This window comes from Strigops habroptila, chromosome 10 (genome assembly GCF_004027225.2).
Source record: "Strigops habroptila isolate Jane chromosome 10, bStrHab1.2.pri, whole genome shotgun sequence".
NCBI lineage: Eukaryota > Metazoa > Chordata > Aves > Psittaciformes > Psittacidae > Strigops > Strigops habroptila.
The window spans coordinates 13,068,181-13,091,381 of NC_046359.1; the positions used below are offsets into that span (position 1 = coordinate 13,068,181).

At 37.5% G+C, this 23,201-nt stretch overlaps 1 protein-coding gene across 6 annotated transcripts in view; it reads left to right on the plus strand.

Moving 5' to 3' along the window:
- FAM120B (family with sequence similarity 120B) overlaps positions 1–21,874 on the plus strand; it is a 55,941-nt gene extending 34,067 nt beyond the window's left edge. For 3 of the 6 annotated variants that reach the window (XM_030500128.1, XM_030500129.1, XM_030500130.1), the window contains exons 7-11: positions 8,536–8,742; positions 12,420–12,528; positions 13,764–13,877; positions 17,705–17,762; positions 20,008–21,874. In XM_030500128.1, the coding sequence (XP_030355988.1) occupies positions 8,536–8,742; positions 12,420–12,528; positions 13,764–13,877; positions 17,705–17,762; positions 20,008–20,011 (492 nt within the window). In that variant the 3' untranslated portion in view covers positions 20,012–21,874. Of the gene's footprint in view, positions 1–8,535; positions 8,743–12,419; positions 12,529–13,732; positions 13,878–17,704; positions 17,784–20,007 lie in introns of those variants that run through there. The other 3 variants (XM_030500132.1, XM_030500131.1, XM_030500133.1) reach the window with 2 other exon arrangements.
- Positions 21,875–23,201: the final 1,327 nt, after the last annotated feature.

Consider the following 23,201-nt stretch of genomic DNA (forward strand, 5'->3'; position numbering starts at 1 on the left):
GTGCTTCAGACATATTGAATTTTGCCTAATCGAGTCCTGCTGAGGTTCACTGTTCCTTCTATTCTTTTCAGTGGGAAATGGATCAGACCCTTAAAAAGTATATACTCAAAACAGCTTAAGAAACGGAATGGTCATACATTAGGGCAATTAAATAGATCTTGAACGTCTACTCTGACTCTGGGTAGGAAAAAACAAAACTCATTTTTAAGTTTGTTTAATTCAACCTTGGACAGTTTTAGCAGTGAACTCCCACCTATCAAAATGTCTGCACACTGCAAAATGTCCACAAGTTAGGCCACCAGATACCAGCACGCTGAGCAGTGGCATGCCTAACCAGCTACAGTTTGCCTGTATAGTCTGTGGCTGTGAAAGGACACACTGCATTAGCAAAGGTAGCCAAGCATGCTCTGCTGAGTAGTTGTCTTGATGGCAGGGTTTTTACTCCTAAAACTTTTTTCCATGGATGAGTCCTATGGTTAAACAGAAGGAAACGGCTGAGGTAAGGTTTGGATAAGGACTTTAAATCAGGAGTATGGTCAAGTTGCAGGTTGTGGCAAATGAATCCCCTCATTTTAAAGATTTTGGTAAAGGAGCTAATCAGTTTAGAGTAGAATACAGAAATATGTAGTGAGTGGCAGAAAGTAAAGGAGTGTGTTGTGGTTTAACCTCAGCTGGCAACAAAGTACTATGCAGCCACTCTCTCAGTCCACGCTCCCACCCCTCCCTGGCGGGATGGGGAGGAAAATCAGGAAAAGGTAAAACCCATGGGTTGAGATAACAGTTTAATAATTGAAATAAAGTAAGATATTATAATAATATGATAATAATGATAAAAAAGGGAAAAGAAAGAGAGGAATAAACCCCAATAAACACAACTGATGCACAATACAATTGCTCGCCACCCACTAACCGATACCCAGCCCAACCTGAACAGCGATTGGTGGCTACCAGCTAACTCACCCCAGTTTATATACTGAGCATGACGCTCTATGATCATGGAATATCCCTTTGGCTAGTTCAGGTCAGCTGTCCTGGCTGTGCTCCCTCTTGGCTCCTTGTGCCCCTCCTCACTGGCGGAGCATGGGAAACTGAAAAGTCCTTGACTTAGGGTACTTAGCAACGACTAAAACATCGGTGTGTTATCAGCATTATTCTCAGACTAAAGCAAAAATACAGCACTATACCATCTACTAAGAAAATTAACTCTATCCCAGCCAAAACCAGGACAGAGTGGAAGAAGTTTGATCTTTGTGGGTTTACAATGGAAAGTTACTGGTAATAAGAGAGGGAAGTGACTTTTTGTAAGCTTTTAAGTTTTTCTCCATGTCCCCTAATAACTTTTAATATGTTGGCTAAATTCAGCCACATTTGCTAGAGATGTAGGAGTCTCAGAGAAATAAGTTACTGCCAGTTGTTTTAAATAGACAGCTAGGGTTAAGGGGAAGGCACTTTAAATTGCCCAACAGGAGGAAGCTTTAAAGTGACATCACATTATTAGGGCATCCGTGTTAGAGAGAGACATTGCTACAGGCATGGGAAAAAATTTCAAATAATTACTGGACCATTTCAGATGCCAGTGAGACAGCACATGCAGGAGCCCATCAGTTCCTGGCGCAGACGTACCAGGAGTCTGTTAGCACTTTGTCCCTCATCAGGGACAAACTTTATTAGTTGCAAGGCAGATGGAGGTACCAGTACTTCCCCTTCTCATAATTCCAGAACATTTAACTATGTGTGGGGGGAAAAAAAAATGGAAAGAAAAAATTATCATAAGGGTTTTCAGAGTCCCAAACAAATAAAATACATTTTGCTACCAAATAAATTCAATATTACCTATATGAAGGAAGGGTGAGGAGTTTCAAAGGTTTGTCACCAAAAACACAAGCATGTATTTAAGACAGTAAAAATTAAAATCCTAATGAATCCATCCACTTTTATAGAAAGGACGTGGCTGCTGGCTGGGCTACAGTCAGGTGGTTAGCCTGATGACTGTAACTCAAAATTTATGTGAATGTTTTGTAAATGTCATCTGTACTGTGGACTGTAATTAGCCCCGTAATCATTTAGATCAGAGGCAAGCAGTTGTGGCTAAAGATAATGTTATTTTAATCTTTCTTTTTGCAGGTGCTAGTGTGGTGTCCATTACATAACTGTGCACAAATAAGCCGAAGGGACTAAACTTTTTAACTGGTGATACTTATCATCACAGAAATGTTATTTATGCTGGGGTTTACTGTAGATATGATTCAGAGCTCTGATAAAGGCTGATATTTTTGAAAACCAAACGAAATGATAAGCAGACTTTTTAGAACTGAAGGAGATTTTTATCTGTTTGCAGATTGGTTAGCAGTAGTACTTTTGTGTTATTACTTTCGAGGGTGCTTAAAGGTGAAAGAAATTTGTAAGCTTTTTTTAGGACGACTTCTTTGGAGTTTTTGGCTTAATGTAAATAGCAGTGTTGTTCCACAGAGAGGTATCATTTTACATCAAACCCCTGATAAAACCCAGTCAATAAACTTTCGTCAACATATAAATACTAAACAATTGGGTTGTTTACTGGTAAATATTTACTGTAAAGCCTTAGAAGTATTTAAAAACTGGTTTATCTAGTTTCTCTTGCAGCAGATGCCCTCATAGGATCTCTTTTCAATCCCCATTTTCCTTTGCACACACCTTGTTTAAGCAGGAAGAGCTTAATTTAAGCCGTAATCTTTTATCAGAATAAACCTTAGTCGTGTTTTCAAAATACTGGCACTCCTCTCCCCCCCACCCCCAGTTTGACAGGTCAAGGAAGCAGGTGATGTACTACACTCCCAGCAGCCTATTGCTTAAAGCTTATTAATGCCAAGTAAATGTACTGTTTCACCAGCCCATCTCTGTAGGATAACACTTCTTCAGTTTACCACCACTGCACTACTTCAGGTTATCTTTGCTGAAGAACAGAGCATATAGCTCCAGTACACAACATCTTTTGACAACTCACGCTGGGAATTTGGCGGGGAGTGGGGGGTTGGAACTAGTTGATCTTGAGGTCCTTTCCAGTCCAAACCATTCTATGATTCTTTGATTCTGTGCTAATGGCTGAAGGCAGGAAGATCTGGAGTACACGAAAGCACTCTGTATTTTGATTGAAAGAATCTTTTTAGTGATGCTTTCCGTTGCAGTGAATTTAACTTTAGTGAAGTTGTCATCGGTTGACAGTTTATTTCTTTATATTTGGAACACAATGTGCCTTACCTCTCCCAGGCAAAGCTAAGCCTTACTGGTTTAATGACAAGTTCCTGAGATAGGATCTACCTGCTGCCTTTATTGCTCAAGCATAAACTGCCTATGGTTAAATATTTGATCATTTAAAATACAGGTGGGTTTGGGGAGGTAATATAAGAAGTAGTATACTGATAATATACTGACTGAGTTCAAATGGATCTAAAATGAACCGGTTAAACTAGAGAAGTACTCAGATTATTGCTTGGGTCAAATTTCATTGCTTTTTAATTATTGTTTTTAATTTATTAATTTTAATGAGAAATTAGCAAATAATGCCCTGTCCTTAAGTGTTGTGTTTTCCTTTTTGTAACAGAGGGTGGCTGGGCTGAGGAAGGGGGGAGTGGGATAAAAATGCCTTATGTAATTTTAAAGTTATTTCTTTTAAAATTTATATGTCAAAGTGTTAGTCGTAGTCATATCTTCAGTATTCAGCTCAACCACTGGCAGAAGGCAACAAATAGGAAAAAAATGCATAAAACCAACTTTAACCTAAGTAACAATTACTAATCCAAATATTTTTCACTGATAAAGCGTGTCCCCGGGATGGTGTTGAAAATCTCACTAAAGGAATCAGTTTTAAAGTGAAGGTGTTCAGTGCATCAAAATACAGATGATGTGTGAAATAGCAGAAGAATTATAAAATTATTATCATATATTTACTTTTCTCCTTGGTTTCTAGAAATGAAGATAATGAGGTGGCTTTGCCAGCGAGTATAGTTCTGGGCTTCATCTGTGTCTGCTGACACGTTCAGATACTTGCCCTCACATTTTAAGTGCAGTAGAACCTATTCATCCTTTTAACAGAATTTGAACCCTCTAAACTCCATACTGTAGAGTGGTAAAGGAGTTGTGGGGGGTTTTAGTATGTTCCTTAAAGTAAGTTGTGCATCTTTCAAAATGCGTAGGGTAAAGTTTATACCTATATCAAAAAAATCAGTTGTTAATCCACAAAGACTTTGAGGACTAGTAGTGTTTCCTTAAAACATACAGGTATTTTTACATCCTGATTATTTTTTTATTATTATTATTTAGTTAGATGTAATTTGAACTTGAAATTTGCATTTCATATACAAGATCTGCGTATTTTTCTTCCAGTGAGTAAAAGCTCTTCATACAGTCTCTGGGTCTAGATTTGCAAACTGCTCCTGGAGCCTCTTTCTGCAGTCAGGGAGAATGCACACGAGCACAGAGATCAGCGTGAACTTGTGGTCGACAAGCTAAAGCACTATATTTCTAGAGCAGAAAAAGGCATGATATGTCTATGAGGATGGCTCTGCTCACAAAGACGTTTCTCAGATTGTTAGGAAAAAAAACAGATACATTAGTGATGTGGGTGCTGTAGCACTGCTCTCGCTCTTTTCAAGTGAGCTTGCCCAGTTCCATTCAGGCCTTCTGAGCACGGTGTCAGTAACCTCTGCCGCAGTGATACTAGAGGACTGTGAACTTTGAGTTCTCTTCTCAGTCTTCAGTTAATGTTGGAATATAGGAAAAGGAATCTTTTTCCCCCAGTGCTGAGAGGGTGGGGAGCTGCTGCCCTAGGAGCAGCAGCAGGGGCACAGCGCAGGCAGCTGGTGCAGGACGAGCAGTTCTCACGCACTCCCTGTCTCCCTCTCACAAATGTCATCAGCTGGTGGTAGGAGTAGCAGCAGCGAGATCACAGGGGTGTATCTCACATGAATCACTGGAGTCCTGAGTTTATAAAAATAGTAAAAAGAACAGACACAATTTCCAACAAGAAGTAATCTCTAGGGTGTAATGCCCTGGAAGGCAAGCCTTCTTTTCTTTTGGAATTTTCCACTTCTCATCGTGATGTCTTTGCATTGCAGACACCAAGCAGTTGTGAGCATTCCCATGGCAAAGCAAGTCTGTGGTTTGCCATGTGCACAGGCTCATTGTTATAGACTCACTGTGCTTTCATTTTCTTCGTTTTTCATTGCCAGACATGGAAAATAGAAACTGTCCTTTAGTGAATGTATTTCCTGTCTTATTAAAATAAACCACTGTTCATAGTTCTTGCCTTGGTCTTGCTAATACTGATTTCCATTGAAAAACAAGCCTTACCGGATATCTCCTCCCCCTCACCTGATACTTTAGTGCTTTAGGAAAGTTCTGGATTGATATCCATAGACAGTGAAGTCTTCTACCTGTAAAACCTGTCAGCAGCAACATTATTATATCTTTTTAACCAATATATCTCAAGTGTAGTCAAAAAGATCAGTGTTTTAGATTCTCATTTAGGCACTTGTTCTGCAAAACTGCATACATTTGTTTTGCACTAACTTGAATAAGGTTACTGAGGAAGGTTGGGTTAATCACATGTTCAGGTTGGTTCTGTGCTTAGAGTTTGATAATAAAATAAAGATATGAAAGCTTTATTTTAAGATTTATGGCCCAGATGGCATTCAGCATTCACATACAGTATTAGTAATGTGTTCAAACGGCCGTTTTATATCCTTGGTACCAGTGGGATTATAAGGGCACTAAAAGCATCTTTGCAAATAAATGATAAAAGATATGAATTAATAGTCATATAGGTCATAGCCATTATATGAGAAGATGGGAAATTGCTTGCTGCAGATGACAGCATTTACTCTTTTTAGAAGCTTAAATATTTGTTTTAAATATTCTTCATGAAATTTTGTTTTCAGCAATTAAATCTTTTGATGTTACCAGTACTTGCTGATAATTCAGTGACAGAAGATACTGATTTGTTTGACAGGGAATTTCAGTCTGATTATGTACTGATCTGTAACAAAAGAGGCTATTGGTGGTATAAATCATATTGATACAAATTTGGTCAAGTTTGATTCAGTGTTGGTGTGCTACTGTCACTGGCCTCTACTCCTAATTGTAGCTTGACATGTCCATTTTCCTTGTAGTTTAAGAGGAAAACTCTGCTGCTTGTCAGAATGTTCTATTTTATTGAAGTTACTTAAAGTTCAATTAATTGGTGCATTAAGAACAAGACCAGGATGCATAAATTCTGAAAGAATTCCCTAGCTGGATTAGTTTACAGAAAAAAAAAATAAATCTCAGGATTCCCAGCAGTTCTTTCTCTTTGCACTTCCTGCTCGTAAAGTTTTACTTTGTGATCACAAACCAAGCAGATTCCATTTTAAAGCTTGTAATGATGTGGGCTCATTTCCTTAGCAGGTCTTAAGATTTGATCAGGTGATCAGAAACAATATGGTTAGTGCAACATAAGAATCTCTCAGATGTGTAACTGGCTGTGTGCATTCTTATAGTCTACTTTAGTACCAGTAATACTGGCTCACTTAAACCACATTCCTCTTTCAAGTACCTTTCAGCATTGTTAAATGGTTTTCAAAGACCTGCTTTGCTTGCCAGAGCAAGAGAGTTATGAGTGTGCATGTAGTTACTAGTGTCAGCCGGCAAAATGATAGCTTACATCTGGAGACAGTAACTTCCTGAAACTCAATAGCCTGATCCCATACTGAAAATACTTTTGTTTTAAAGGGTGGGGAGAAGAAGGTCTCTTTTACTCAAGTACGAAGTGTCACAGTCAGAAAAGGAATGGGCCTTTCATTTTCTAAATGACTACACAAATTAGCTTATGTTGTCTGCATTTATCTGGATGTCAGTGGTTGTCTTCGGTTGTCTGTATTGAGTGAATTTCAAGTATTGAGTGTCGTGTTGGGTCAGTGGCCTGGTGGCCAGCTTGATGCCTTTCCAGGAATCACTAGAAGCAGAAGTTCTTCCCAGAGGGCTCTGGACCACCCTTCCTGGTATCTTTTGCCTTCATCATCATTTCTAGGTCCTCTTTGCTTTTGCGCTGTAGGAAAAACAGCCAGTGGAGGTACACCTCATATCTTCAAGTCACTTTAACAGAACCCTACTGCCCCTTGCCTGTGGTTAGGGGGAAACCCTATCACAGAAGCCGGTTTCACATAGTCGAATTATGCAACAGACTTCAGCTCATTGCATGATAATACAGAAAACCTAAGTCCTTGACCAGGGTCTAGCTATTTTCAACAACTGATTTATTGTTTGTCTCTTTTGGTAGAAGCTTTGTAGCTCCATGCTGGTAGCAAAGATTTTCTGATTTTATGTAGACCTTAGGGAGGAAAACGTTCTGATCTGTTAGTACATTTCATGTTGTCCGCTATTACTTGCCATTTTTTTAAATAGGGCACTGGTGCTGTATATGCATACCTTTAAGTCTTTTGGGGGTCTTTCAAGATGTAAGATGTTGTTTTTATTAGTAATGGGCCAACTCTTTCCATTGCATTTTAAGCAAACACTTCACAGCTCTCCAGGAGTTAAGGCTAAGGCAAATTTGAGCCACGTTTTTGTCCTTTCTGTTCCAGACTATTTTGAATGCTATTCCATTCCTGGTATAATTTGTACTGTAAGGAAAACTGTACTGCAAGGGTACAACAATTGCTACAGATGACAGTATTGATGGCCACGCTGTTATGAATCCCTCCTGGTCTTAATGGACTGCTTCAGTACAGACTGTGGAAAAGGCATTCCCCACTGAGGAGCTTTGTGCAGCTTACACAATACTTAAAATCACAGTTTTCCCCATATTGAATTCCAGGCTTTTATAGTTTGCTATACTCTGCCACAGCAGGATGTTAAATTCGCCCATCAAGTTTATTTTGGCCATGAGTTTTAATTGTCTTGTTGAGTTTCACATTTTGTATTTTCTGCATGTCATCATACCGTTCCAGCATTTCTTCTGGAGACATCCATGTTGAAGTGAAAAAATTTGACTTTCAGACTGCAGTCAGAGGAAATTTTAGAGTGTTTAAAATAAAACCCTGGGCACAACAAATTTTTTCCTGTCAAATCTCATAATTTAAATGATCTCTAAGTGCTGTAACATCTCCTGGCTGATCAAATGTTGGAAGGTCAAATGGATCACTGTACACATCATTTTATACTCCCAGTTCATGTTTTGCATTCTACTAGCAGAATTCTTACTGGGGAACTGCTAATTCTTCAGAAGTACTATGTAGAATAGCCATTTATTTTGTCTTTCCATTTTCATTATGAATGTATCTGTCTTAAAAACTTGAGTAAGATGCTGTATTTATTAAAACAAACTTCAGTTTTATTGAATAAACCTAGATACAGAATTGTTTGATGAATTCTACTGTTCAATAGAGGACCGTCATTGTCACAACTTTGGGACTGTTTATCTTTGCTCTGCTGTTTGCATGGGTATATGTAATGGTAGATTTGCTTATATTTCCTCATTTGTGAGGCCTGCCTTTTTTGGTTTGTTTTCTTTTGTATGAACAGCTTGCACAAGTGGACTCCAGAGGTGTACATCTTGCTGCTGTCTTTGTTCGCGGTCTTACAACTTTGCTCATGGCCAATAGTGCCTGTGGCTTTCCATTCAGAATGGATGATTTGATGCCTTGGCAGGTGTTTGATGGAAAACTTTTCCAAGAAAAATACCAGCAGTCACACCGAGGTTGCTCTTTGGAAGAGCTTTTGGAAGGCAATGTGAGTAATCACATCCTCTTAGACAGTTCTGTATTCTTTGATAAATGTACCTGTCCATGTTTGTTTATTGTTTTAATATTAATGTTTACACTGGTCCGCTTTCTTTGTATTTTTCCTCTCTTCCTTATTCCTTTTTCATCCTCTCCACCAACAAAAACAACTAGGAAGATAGAAATACTGAGACTATGAAGGATGCTATAATTTTACCTTTATTTTTGTTTCTGTTACTCAGAAAGTAATATAAGGAAGTGTGAAAATGGTTATCTATTTCAAAATATGATAATGCCTGTAATGGTTTTCTAGTACTAAGATATTAAGAGATCTTTTTCCTGTAAGATTTTAGGCAACATATTAAGAATATCTTTCAGTAAACATACTGGGTATAATTTTTAAAGTGTTTAAGAATGTTATTAAGGAACCTAAAGTTTTAGTCCAAGGTTTGGTGAATTCAAAGAGGAACTGGAAATTGAAGGAAGATAGATATCTAGGTACTTTTTCAGAATCTCACCAAGTACCTTCCTGTACCTCCAAGTACTTAGTTCTCAATCCTACTTTCCACAAGCTAGAGATTTGTACAATTTACATGCTATGCTACCAAAAAACCAGTATGATTTGAAACATATCTGCCCAGGCTAGGGCAGGGGCATATCAGCAGAGTCTTGCTGGGTATGGGCCACATCTGGTGCATTAGGGTGGCATCATGTCTAGGCTCAGAGGTAGTGTCTGCTAGACTGTGGGCAAGGTTGTAGGAATGTACTAGTGAAGCCTTGGACGAGGCCTGGCTCATGCCCCGCTGGCACAGAGTATGTAGAGAGATGCTTGGGTAGATCTGTACTCATCTGTGTGGATAGCTCTTAAGACCTTTGATTAATGTGGCTCTTCTCAGTGTGGAACTGAAAATCCTGTATCATTTAGTTACTTTTGAAGATTTTATCTTTGAAATGTTTTTACCTGCTGTTACGTAGATCACTTCAGGTTAAAATAAATAAAAGTGATTACAGACAAAGCAGTTTTCAGTTTTGAATGATTTTAATCTCATGCATTCAATACTAGTTATATAATTAGTTTTCTTTTCTAAATTTGTGTCCAGTTACATACCATTCTGATCTGCAATGATGAGTGGGACATGTGTGGGTGGGTGGAATGTATGTGTTTTCAGCTTGGAGGAGGAGGAGGATAATCTTTTGCATATGGAATCAATCATATGATTAGGACTGTAGCCTCTACCCAAATACTGTGGCTCCCATTAATTGGTTGGTTGATTTCAGTAGATTTTGAATTGGGCCAGTGGTTCCTCCAGTTTTTTATGTAGGACTTTTGCAGAGCAGTAGAGTGTCCAAAGAATAAATGGGAAAATATGAACCTATACAGATCTATGTGAACCTGATAATTGTTTTCCATTTGGATAGAATTCAGGTTAGTGAATAACTTTTACAATATGTATCTATATCTGTACAAAATTTATATTCCCTGAGAGGTATTTTTAAACGTGTTAGGTAGTATGTTTTAGCCAGCATTTGAAAATCTTGGTATAATCAGGGTAAAGGAAGGAAGGTGCTTAGATCCCTAGAACAGAGTTGGAAATTTTCTTGATCAACTAAAATATCTGGATTAGGGTTTTGAAAAGCCTGATTCTCTAGTGTTGTGGGCTTAAACCACGACATCTAGTTTAAACAAACCCCAGATAAACTGCTCTGTTGTGGGGAAGAACAGTCTAGCCCTGTGAATTTTTAGAGTAGCTTAAATACCTTTTTCTTTTTTAGGTGCAATTTTATGGTACATATATGGCAGAGATAGCTCCCAGACTAATAAAATAGCTTTCCAGCTTATCAGTTTGAGGCAAGAATCTGTTTTGGGGAGAATTGCCAAGAGATGCCAGTTTAGCTGGGGACACTGGCAAGGCAACAAGCATATGTGATTGGTTTTTCCTATTATTGTAAGTTCAACTGGTACTTAGTTCCTGGCAGAGCTTAATGTGCTGCTGGAAGCCAAGATCTTTCAGCACTTGTGTGTTAACAATCTGCCCTTGAGCAACATAAATCTAATCTGATGATAGCGACAGCATTGTGTTCAGAAAACAGATATTCTACGTGGGATTTTTTTATTATAGAAAAGATACATAATAGGATAGGAAAAAGTTACTCCTTTTGGTGTTTGGTGCTTGTCTCCTAACTCCTAAAGCCCCTTCTTTATGATCTGGACAGTTGCGTTACTTCAGGGAGTTCAGGAGATCTCAGAATCATTGTTTTGATTATGATGGGCTTAAATACAGTTAATAGCTTTATGAAAATTGCAGTAGAAATACAATCTTGGTTAAATATTTACATGTACACCAGAAATTTTGAACATTTTAGGGTTTGCTTCCCACAGATTCTTGTACCAAAAGAAGAAAATGTATAAATTATATGCAATTGATATATTTGTGGGCCAGTTTTTGTGTAGCTCAGCTCTTTGTAGCCTAGCAGCTGTTAAAGATAAAAAATGGGAAGCTTCTGATAAGCATCAAAAATAGAACCATCTTGCTTTTAAAAAAAAATATGCTAAGCTCGTATTATCTAGTTCTCTGTTTTTCATAACAGTAATCATATTAGGTTTTTTTATCCGCACAGAAAATTGGATATAATAGTCTCATAAAGCAGTGAGGCAATGATATTATCACTTTATTAGCCTTTTTATTGTGCTTCTCAGTAATGATTATGTTCATGATCAATTTTTTTTAATTAAAACCAAATTACCTAATGGGGTCAGTGTAAATGATACATTTTGTCCTTTTCTGATCACATCTTTCATCTAACCTTCATAAACACATTCCAAATTTATTCTTCCCAAAATACAATGAAATCTCCTCTCATTCCTGCTCCCCCTCTAACTTGGTGGTTGAAAAAAGGAACTGTCATCCTTTTAAGATCAGTTCAGTTTTATGAAAATCACAAATTATGCTATTGCTCTTAAATCTTTCCTTTCATAATTCTTTTCTATAAGCGTACTACTACCACATGCCCAGTGCAAATCAATAAAAAAGCTTCTAAGATCTGACAATTCAAAGCTCATTGAAATCAATGAAGGTTAAGGATATATCACATCTCTTAGTATTGCATTTTTAAATAGCTTCAGCTTGTCCTTTTGACAATAGAATTTTTCATTACATCAGAAGGTAAATGTTTTTATTTAATTCCCCCATTTCTCTTTAAACTTGGTTATATTTTATCAGTCAGGAGCTGGAGCTGATGCATTACTATAGTGTTAAGTTTTGTTTCTAATGTATGAGATTGAGATACTTTGATTTTCACTAGTGTGTTTTCCATGAGACCATCAGTCCTTATCCAGAGGCTTTAACCATCTCTGCCTGAGGTATTGCTTATAGAAGACTAATTAAGTATATCTACAGGTGCAAGGTAATAGAATACAAAAGCAAGTGATATACAGATGTGACCAGAGAAGAGAAACAAACTTCATTGAAAAAGGGGAAAACATTCATTCTGCACCTCTACCCATCTCTCCAAGAATCCACTTTTAATATGAAATGCTTGAACTTGTTTCCTGAAAAAAAATGTGAACCGGATCTACCACCTTCATATATACATGCGTGTGGCTAAGTTGTGTATGTGATTGATTTGTGCTACACCTGAAGAAAGAAAAGCAGCACAGCCGTTGATTTTTAACCCTCTTGTCTGCAGGAGTCTTTGTATACACCCTTCCAGAATCTGAAGTCTTTCATTTGCAAGGCTTGCATGGCAAAGAAAAGAACAATACACAGCAGACCAAGAGGGAATGGATTTGTCACAGGTTGGCATTGTGTTGATTTTCTCAATAAGTCAATTGATAAGCTCAATTATCTTTCAACAGCAGCAGCATTTACGTAGGCAGCCCATCAATCTTTTTCCAAGAAACCAAAGGAGAGATCTAAGAAGATATTTCCTGGTTTTTGGAATTTATGTGAATTGGATTACCCAAGTTTGGATAGAATAGTATTTCCATCTAGCTACACAGGTAGTGAGGTATATGCAGTAAATAAAATATCTTTCACTGACTGAAACATCACTGCTGTTTACTCAGTGACTAAAGTTATTTTTTATGGAAGGAATTAGATGACTCAGAGTTTTTTTCTTCTTCCCCTCAGGGGAGCTATTTTAATATTGATAGTTGAAGGTCTGAGTGAGGCACTGGAGAGAAAATACTCCTTATTGGACTGACGGATATAGTTCCGAATATAAGAAAGCTGTTGGGCAACCTGGAGAATGCCTTTTTATTTTTTTGCCCAAGGCTTTGCTTCCCCTCCTGCCAACTTTATGGATCAGTTTACTAAAGACATTTGTTTTTCCCACTTGATCTGCCTGAATTTTAGGGGGAAAAAACATCTGAAAGATTGTTAGCGTCATTTACAGATCGGCCTGAATGTTAGGGATTTTGAGGCTTTGAAATAATTCACACTGAATTGCAGTGCTTATGCTGCTATTATGTTTACTATTTGCTTAATACCTGATCAATTGTGTCTGTGAAGATAAAGATTGCTGCTTCAAAATTCCTTGACCAAATTACAGTAGAATGATTTTCTGTTAGTTCAGTACTTTGCATTATGTGTCAGCAATACTTCTGCTGTGGTACTACACCATGCTGGTGCTGGACACCCAAAACTAAGGGTATCTGTTGGTGATTTATGATACCAGACCTTGTTAGCATCTGCTATTGCTTGAGAGCTGTACTTAACCGTTTTAATTATGATTTGTGATTTCAATTTGGACAGAGATTTCTGTTTGTTGTAATGACTGCAGTCTCCAAATCTATGTCATAAAATTTTGATCTGGTTTCCAAATACACTTGTTAGCAGCTTGTAATCATGATGTGCATAGATGGAAAGACAGAACCATGCTTATTAGTCTAACTTTAGTTTGGAGAAATTGTAATTGTGCATAAGTATTTTGGCATAAAACTAAGAAATGTCGTTTCCAAAAAAAGAATACGCTGTCTTTTTCTTCCTTTAATCTTACAGTTAGAGTTGCGTAGTAAATACTGTTTTTCAGGAACATGGCAAAGAGAATTTAATCCCAGGTTCCAGCAAACACACAGAAGCTCTTTTGTTCCTCCGTATCATAACCAGATGAGGGGATTCCTATGGAGAAATCCTCAACCACAAGGTAAAAAAAATGTGTGCCCATCTGTGTATTTAGAATTGTCTCTGTCAACAGTATGACAGCTCTGTGTCTATGCGCAGGTTTCGTTTGTATATATGCAGTTATCTTGTGGCTAAAGCAATCTGTAACAAAACTTGTATCAGCTATAGTTGTATACTATGATTAGCAAAAACTAACTATGCAAGGTGAGGTAGAGTGTAGCATTATAATCTGGAGATTAACAAAAATAAAAGGAAAAGAAGTGTTTAAGAAAGATCAATTATTTTATTAAGTCTGCAGAGCCTAAATTGCTTCTGTGTTTCCAAGTGAAGTTTTCAGATATTGATGATATGACTAAAGAAGGATAAATAATAAATAAATCCAGTAAAGTCTTTAATGTGTTTCAGCTGCCACTGTTATATGCTTGAGAGATATTATCATTTGATTCACAGACAAGATTGATTGTGTATGTAAAATGTAAAGCTAAAATATAGTGTGTATGCTGACCATGAGCAGAAACAAAACTGGTCATTGTTGTCGTGGTCATCTCAAGAAGCCTGCTATTCAAGGGTCGGGTCATCTCTGGCCAGCTCCAGAGATCTTACAACTACATGTATTCCTCAAAGCATGTTCTACAGTAATGTGCTGAACAGTGTTACGAATGTGTTTCAGTAGCGTTATTAAAACATCTTGGCTTCTTCTAGACTAGACCTATTTACTGCCCTCAGGACACTCTTAAAACATGATCCCATAAGTGCAGTCAAATTGACTCTGTTATAATTAACATAGATTTATTGGAAAAATGTATCTGTCCTTACAAAAGAGCCCTGCAATGTTTTAGAGCTGCTTTTAAGCTGATCTGCCAAGGTGACTCATTTTGACAAAGTTTTTTTCCGAAGTTTGCTAATATTAAGACAGGAGTTGCAATGAGTTGCTTATGAAACAATGAGTTGCTTCATTATGTAGCTGTTTTCTCTGCTATATGTATGTGTCTCACCAAAGAGAGAGAAAAAAGAACAAAAAAGTAGCAATTTTGTGTTCTGTGATAGCTTATGTGATAAAGCTTCCTAGTAATATTACCTATCTATCCCATCCTTTATATACATTCCCATGGTATACTGGTATGGTTCCTGCTGTTGCATAGTATATCTAAATCATTGTATTAAATGCATTAAAAATTAAAGGAACAGTAACCATGGGACCTGTATCTTCTGTGTCAGGAGTGTACCTAACCATTAGGCAGCCTTTGCTCTCTCTTATCAGTTAATGTTTAAGTATTTTGTGACACAGTCTCAACAACAGGGGAGGAAAGAGTGCCTCCACCCGGAAGGCATAAACCTAAGAAGCACTGGTGTTTCTCTGAAATAATGGTTTGAATCTGCTTAGGCAGAACAAGAATTGAACATAGGCATCCCTCATTTTATGGTGAATACTAAACACTGATCTGTTGTAATTAACATCTCATCCTGTACCTGTATTTTGAGAGAAGGGAATTCAGCTGTGGGGTTTTTCTGGTTTTGGAGGAATGGGGTAGTTTGGGGAGGTTTAATATTTATTTATTTATTTTAAGTTCTCTTCCCTTTTGTCTTGGACAAAGGAGTTTCTCTTCAGTGAGACATACCTCCAGCAATTCTATTTTTCCCATATCTTTCCTCATATCTTTCCTTGACACTTTCCGTTTCCCTGAAAAACTGCTTTCAATTTTCCATAAAAGCTTTTCTCCCAAGACCTTGTTTTCAAAGAAACATAAATCACTTTTTAAGAAGTTGCATTTTCTAAGTTGAATATTTAAATACAAAAGCTGCATATTTCCCTGAAATTATTATCCATTACTTCTAGCTCTCTAACAGCTCTTACTCTTTATGTCTTCGTCCCTCCCCTGGGTCCTCTTCTCTTCTGTGTGTCACAAATGGAGAGTGTATCCATGTTACTCAGAGCAGGACATCTAAGCCTCACAGGGAGGTAGATTTTCCCTTAGTGTTTCTTGTTTGTTAATTTGGAAGACTTCCTATTTAGCATGTTGGCTGTTGTGTATCCCATTCTGAGTGTCTGTCCATTTCTGATGCTTGTTAGACAAATCTTAGGTATCTAATTTAAATCTAAGATTAGGCTTCTGTTATTGAGATACAAAACTTAGCATTGCAGCACTTCATAATCTTTGAGTTTTAAAGCCTTGCCCAAGGTAGCATAGACATCTGTAACAAACCATGACTTTACAGATTCTAGTTTCATGGTTGAAACACCACGTTATATGCCATATAGCCTATTGGTAGACAAAAGTTCATTAATTAGCAGTTAACACCACTAATACATTGTTTTGAATCACATTGTTGCCTCATTCTATAAGCAGCTGAAAATAACTGAGCACTAACAACTGTGGAAATCATGATATTGAGTGTCATATGTCATTGCCGCTCTCTTCAACAGTCCAGCTGATAAACATTGAGGTTGTTTGTCATAGCATACAAATTACCCCCTAAATCTAAATCAACATAAAAAGATAGCAAAAAAAAAAAAAAGAAAAGAAAAGAAAAAAGTAATTCTAACCTTATCTGTGCATTGTCTTACATATTTTATAGCTATATTTTAAAATTTCAGTGATTTGGACAATGGTTCTTATACTAGTATTTGAAAACCTGTCTGAAAAGTGAGCTGAAGATAAGGGAAGGGGATAGGAGAGAGAGTGTCTATGGGACTAGTTGTAACAGCTACATGAATGGTTGAAATTAAGGATACCCTAATGTATTAGAAATAGTGAAAGGTATTGGCAAGGATATAGAATTTCTGCCAGTGATAAGGTAAGCATCAGAACTCTCTGTACGATGGACCCAGGGGAGGGACGAAGACATAAAGAGTAAGAGCTGTTAGAGAGCTAGAAGTAATGGATAATAATTTCAGGGAAATATGCAGCTTTTGTATTTAAATATTCAACTTAGAAAATGCAACTTCTTAAAAAGTGATTTATGTTTCTTTGAAAACAAGGTCTTGGGAGAAAAGCTTTTATGGAAAATTGAAAGCAGTTTTTCAGGGAAACGGAAAGTGTCAAGGAAAGATATGAGGAAAGATATGGGAAAAATAGAATTGTTGGAGGTATGTCTCACTGAAGAGAAACTCCTTTGTCCAAGACAAAAGGGAATTATCCAGAGTCCCATTTCTTCATGGAATGTAATTGCATCAAAAGGCTACAGTCACTTCAGTCTTAACACACTGTAAACCATGTAGCTGAACATAGCACAACTATGCTGACGGATCTGAGTTTGTAGCAAGTTTTCATTTGCTATGTATTTAAATCAAGGCTTCCACACTTATGTCGCATACTCTATGTTCAAGCGTATTTCTGGTTAACAGGATTTTGATAGAACTGGAATGTAGGTGGGACTTGGCAGAACTTTGGTGCTGAAAAAAAGATTTAATTCACAGTTTGAGTACTACTTTGCTTATAGGAATCTATGACTAAAGCAGCATTGTACACAGGCACACTGAAACAAGTATGAAAATTTTTGTTAATACAGCTTAGGTCTGATTTTAAATAGTATATTTTCCTTTACTGAATTCACGCGGTCTGATCTACCAACCACAGTGTATGACCTGTATGATTCACTATCCCAACCCATGAGTTGGACTTAGATTTAACAGTTACAGTGGGCCAAGAGCTTTAAGAACAGCAATGCCGCCATGGACTATGCTCCAACATCTCAAAATATAGCCATAATTATACATGAACTGGAAAGGGATATATTCTTTTTTCTATATATATATAAATGTAGTTTTTCTTGCAGACTATCTGAATAAGCTCTTGTTTTCTTGCTTTAATGTTAATTAAAAACATTTAATTCCTCTCCTCCCTCCAGGTAGACAGTATGGATCAGGTCATCCAGACCGAAGGAGAAGATTCCACATTCCTTCTCGGTGAGGAATACAAGTGTACAGGTAGCAAACTAAGATGGTGGGATAGTTACCATTGAGATATTTCTTTTGTCTGTGAGAGCATCTTTTCATGGACTTTACAGAATAACTGAACCGTGTGATTATGGAGGAAATAACTCAAAGCTGAGGCTATTCAGTTTGTTAATCACTTGTCACGTTAGGTCTAAGCGTGCTATGAGACTGGAATCACTAAAGCTGAAGTTAAAGGCACCAACTGAAGCACAGTAGCATCCCAGTATAGCTACATTGTTTTGTCCATTTGACACTGGAGAGTCTGAAGTGTTTTTACAACATCGTTAGATATTCCTGATTACAAGTTTTAAGACTTAAACTATAAGTTGTGCATATTTTTGTTATAGTCATGTGTATTACAAGAGTTTGCTTACCATGAATAATATGGCATATCCTTGCTGAATTGTGGTTCATGTTAATTCACAACAGTTTGTGTCTTAATTGTGGATTATATCTTTATTTTAGGGGTTACACCCTTGTTGCTGAAACGCATTGAAAAATTTGAAACATGATATTACTGATATAAACATCATCTACCAGTGAAACAAAATGACCTTCCTGTAAAATGGAGCCCTTCCTTACAAGAGCAAAAAATTGCTATTACTTTTGGTGCTTCTAGTTAAGTAACTTTATCTGTCTATCTCAGCTGACTGACAACCACAGGGAACCACATCACTGCTGAGGAGAGAAAGAATCTGTCGTGCTTTACTTCTGAAAACTTACTTAAGAGAACTAAGTCTTTTTTCCTGTCCAGAATTCTAATTTAAACACTTATCTTCAGAATTATTTCTTAAAAGTTGCTATATTTCACTTTGTGATTCCATTTCACTGATGTGTGTTTAATTATAAGGTTAATTCATTTTGAACAGTTATGTAAATAGTAGTAAAGAACTGTAAAATAACAGAGCGCATGCAATTTTTAATAGCACCATAGGATCATATGTTGGTAAATTGGTACTACAAAAGCCCCTCTTCAAGTCATTACTTGTGTTTATTAAGAAACAGTTTTAGAGATTACAACGTTCTTATGTATTCCATTTGCATACCCATTCAACTAAAAATAATCAGAGGTACTTAACTTAATTACTGTCTTCAGGCTAAAAATATTAGGCAGTTATGTAGAAATCCCATTTTAAATCATGAAGTATAAAAATTGTACCAGAGGAAAAAAATGTCAACAACACTTTATTCACATAGAAAATGGGTGACACACTTAGAACTGTGTTTATCTCTTTACTGATCTTCGTCTCAACCTAATTGATAATTGTCTCCATCTATGTAATCTTCAACAATTTCATGCTTTTCTTAGATTTTTAGCAATCTTTGAATGGGGTTGGCTCAAGTGGATGTTTATGGAACTGATGGGGTTTCAGCTGTTTACATGCTTTGGAATCGCAGTATCCTTAGTTTTGTACTTCAGCATTTTCAGTGTATGAAGTTATATAATATCTCTTCTTCTCATACGGGAGGTATATGATGCAAGAGAAATGAAAGCTTGGTGTCCCATTCCTCCTCTCGGAAAAAAAAAAAAAGCAAAAAAGGCAGCAGGGAAAGAGGATATCCAAAGACAGAGGCAAAATGTGAAGAGCAAGATTTGAAATTTGATACAGTGTGCAGATTTTCCTAAGGGCATGTTTAGTTACTGAGGATGATGACCATCCAAACAGTGAAGTCAGTGGTGTTGCACATGGACAAAATTTTGTATTTACACAGAAAACCGTGGCCTTAATGTTTATCATGTTGGAAAATCCACTCTTTTGGATTATTTTTCTTTTTTCTTTTGAATAATACTGATTAGTATCTTGTTAGCATAATTCTCATAGTCATTATTCTAGATTTTACTGATACAGAAACTGTATCTCACTCTTAGGCTTCTTATTGTATATAATTAAAATCATATTTATTTTTATAAGCATTTGAAAATGAAATCTAAGAACTATCTCAAGACCAATGCTAACAGAGAGTAGCAGACACTGTAAAACTTAGTGCTTGCATTAAGACTTGCAGAACTAAAGGTTCAAAACATAAGTGCTGAGTTGCATAATTAATACATACATCACTAAACCCAGAATGCATCATTGTGGTAGTTTAATCGCCTGCATAATAGAGATCATTAAATCTTACACTACAACAGGCTGTAACTTCTAAAATTGTTTCAGTGTTGATGTTAGTGTGTCTTGTCTCCTCACAACTGTTTGTTTTTTAAATCACCCAGGTGACCCTGCTCATTACTGGAAGCGGATGAAAATGGCTAAGAGAACAAGATGCATTATGAAATGCTGTATGCTGAAAATCATTAAAACTTCATCAGCATTTCAAAACTGGTGGTGGGAAGCATCTAATCAGAAGTTTATCATGCCTCGTTTTCAGTTCCATTTTATTTTCATACTTTTTGCTTCTAGCCTGTAGCTTAGAGAAGTAAATTATTGAATGTCATGAAACAATTATTATATAGTTTAGGTTCCAGATAGTATTGTTTGGAGCACTTTGCAAACACCTGGTTGACGCGCTTATGAAAAATGATCATTAAAAACTTACATGTAAAAAATAGAAGGCAGTCCTAGGTGTTGAAGAAGGCTGCAAAATTTTAATCAGTTCATTTGGTTCTGTTGTGAAAACTATTATGTCTCTTCTATTAAACCTTTATGCTAGTCTATTAACAGTTTGAACAGACACCATTTTCACACAGCACAGTGTCTGATTTGCATTCCAGGGATCTTGTCATGTAAGGGACATTCCTGCTTCCTTTCTCTATTGATTTAGAATTTCCTCCAACGTTATACTAGCCAGAGGCTTACACTGACGCTTAGACTTTGAGGCTAAAGACAGATGTAAGGACTGGCATAAATCTTAAATGTTTCATAAATGACTCACTACGTATGAAGGAGAATTCTAGGTATTCCAGAAGAGAACTATCCATTTGACTCAGCTCTGAAAGGCCCCAAAATAATAGGACATCAAAGCTATAGAAATTTCGTACGTAGAAACTGGTTTTATAACTTTCTGGAATGTTTTAGCTACCCTTTTCTCATTCTCTGAGACTGAGGAACTATGAAAGTAAGCCACATGATAGAAAAGTAACATTTTTTAACTGTGACATGATTGTGAACACTTTAGAAGAACCTTTTTTTATCTGAGACTGGGCACTTTCAGCCTCAAATACCATAAAGGTTAATTGTACTACCGCTTTTTTCTTTTTCTTCTTTCCCCCCCTAAAACCTCTTGGAATAATGTGATCTGAGTTTTATGGAAAGTTCTCTAGTTTCAGGAATCTCATGATGTATAATAGTGTATTTGAAAAGAATGTAATTGTGTGCCAGAATTTGTTGGTAATTCCCCCTTCAGGCTTTGATATGAGAAAAGATTTTGGTTGGCCTCAATAAACAAAGTTAAATACTGTTAGAGTGGGAGTTTTGCTGTGCTAGTTGTGGTATGTTATGAATTGTTGGTAATAATTACCCTGACTACTGAAGAATTGTTAGCTTCTCTGTGAGGTTTTTTTTTTTCTTTCTAATGTTAGACCATAAGCAGAAGCTGCTTATTATTATTTCCATGCCAAAGGTTTTTTTCCCACCAGGAATCATAAAGTGAAAGCAGAAGCATGAAGTCAAAACAGAGGTGCTACTTTCCTGTCTCAATGAACTCTAAATTGGTCAAAGTACCATAAAGCTTATGGGCTGTAGAAGGAAGCAATATACAAGAACATAACTGTAAAGATTCCAGTCTAATAGGGTTTCCTTAATATGTGGACTACAGGGTTACTTTGCATGGGTACGTGGATTTGAAGTGAAGGAACCTCTGTGAAGAAAAACTTACTTTCTTCTTGTTTGGCTATGTTGCTTACTGTCTTCTGTATCCAATGCACTGGGTAGCTGCCCTTCATCAAATGTTCACTAAAGTTGTGGACTTATTTGTTAGCTTTGTTTCTGGAATGGGATTCAGAGAACATTCATTAACAGCAATAACTTTGTCAACTGTGACTCAACAGAAATTGTGACATGGTCATTGCAAAAGAAAGAGTGACTCACAGTAAGACATGTATCAACTTCCCTCTTTTTATTTATTATATACCCTTCATCTTACATTACTTTGCTCATTTGTGACACTATCAGGCTGGGAATCTGAGTCTGGGTTGCAGAAAACACTGAGTTCATCTTATGATGCTATGGCACTGTAAGTATCAAAACATACAGATTATGCCTGTTTTATATAACAGGAAACTACAGTTTTAATTGCTTTGCTAGCTTAGCAAGCGCTATGCTGAGGTGGAGGGGAACAGCAGTGCCAAAGCTCTGCAAATCACGTTTTTCGCCGTGCTTCTGAATGTAGGTTGTTCAGACTTGCTGAGGTTTCTCAGAACATGGCTCAGTGGTGTCAAGTACACAAGCTCCAGTGTTTCCTGGTGTCCCAGGTGCAGAGGTGCCTGACAGCCACATGGCTGTCTGCGCCCTGAATGCTCTGGGTGCTCCTGGCCCCCACGGGGTTTAGCTGCCTGCAGCTGGGTGACCCTGGATTCAGCTGGTGTGTGGGAAAGACCTGGGTGAGAGATCTGTAAAAAGTCTCATGGGAGGGCTCTGCCCCTGGCTCAAGTGCTCTGTTTAAGCCCAGGTCCCTGCCTAATCTGCTTTGAAGGTATGCCTGTGTCCAGCCTGTCACCGTGCCTTCCTGATTTGACTTCATGGTTTGACCTGGGACATCCCTCATCTCCATAGACTTGTTCAGTGATCACAGGACTGTTGTGTGAACGTGGTTACCATCATCAGACCTGTTCTGCTCTTGTTCAGGTACCATGGGATTGGACCCCCACGAGCGAGGTGATGCCCTACCTGTGTGGCCATCCAGATGCTGGCTTGCCTTCCTTTGTGGAGCAGCCTATCCTTGCTGCTCTGTGACAGTGGGTTTTAAGGCCCTGACAGCAAGGAGGTCAGAAATTTTAGCTGTAACTACCATAGTAATTGGACAGTGTTGAAACAATAGATATGGACTGTGGGGTTACTTGCTGCTGGAAACAGCTTGAAAAACTGAAAACAGCTACAACTGGCACAGTGCCTTTGTGTATCTCTGTGCAATTAGGACCTTGCATTCATTGGTTTCCTAGACCTTGCTGCTGACAGAAAGACCTTTCTCACCCATAATCAAGCTACTGAGTACACTGTATGTTAACATTACACACCACAAGTGTGAAGCTGGCTCTGAACATGGAAGCTCATTTGGTAAAGAATATGTTCTTGCGAGTGATACTCCTAGAGCTCTGTTGGCTTCTACTGCTTTTGAAGTCCTAGGTAGGAAATTAGGTGTCTTGGCTAGGATTTTTCACCTGGAAGTACATAGTCCTCTCAGGGCTCTGTAGTTGAGACAACACATGCTGAGTTGGTTATCTGTAAAAGACGAAGAGGCAGCTGGCAGGAT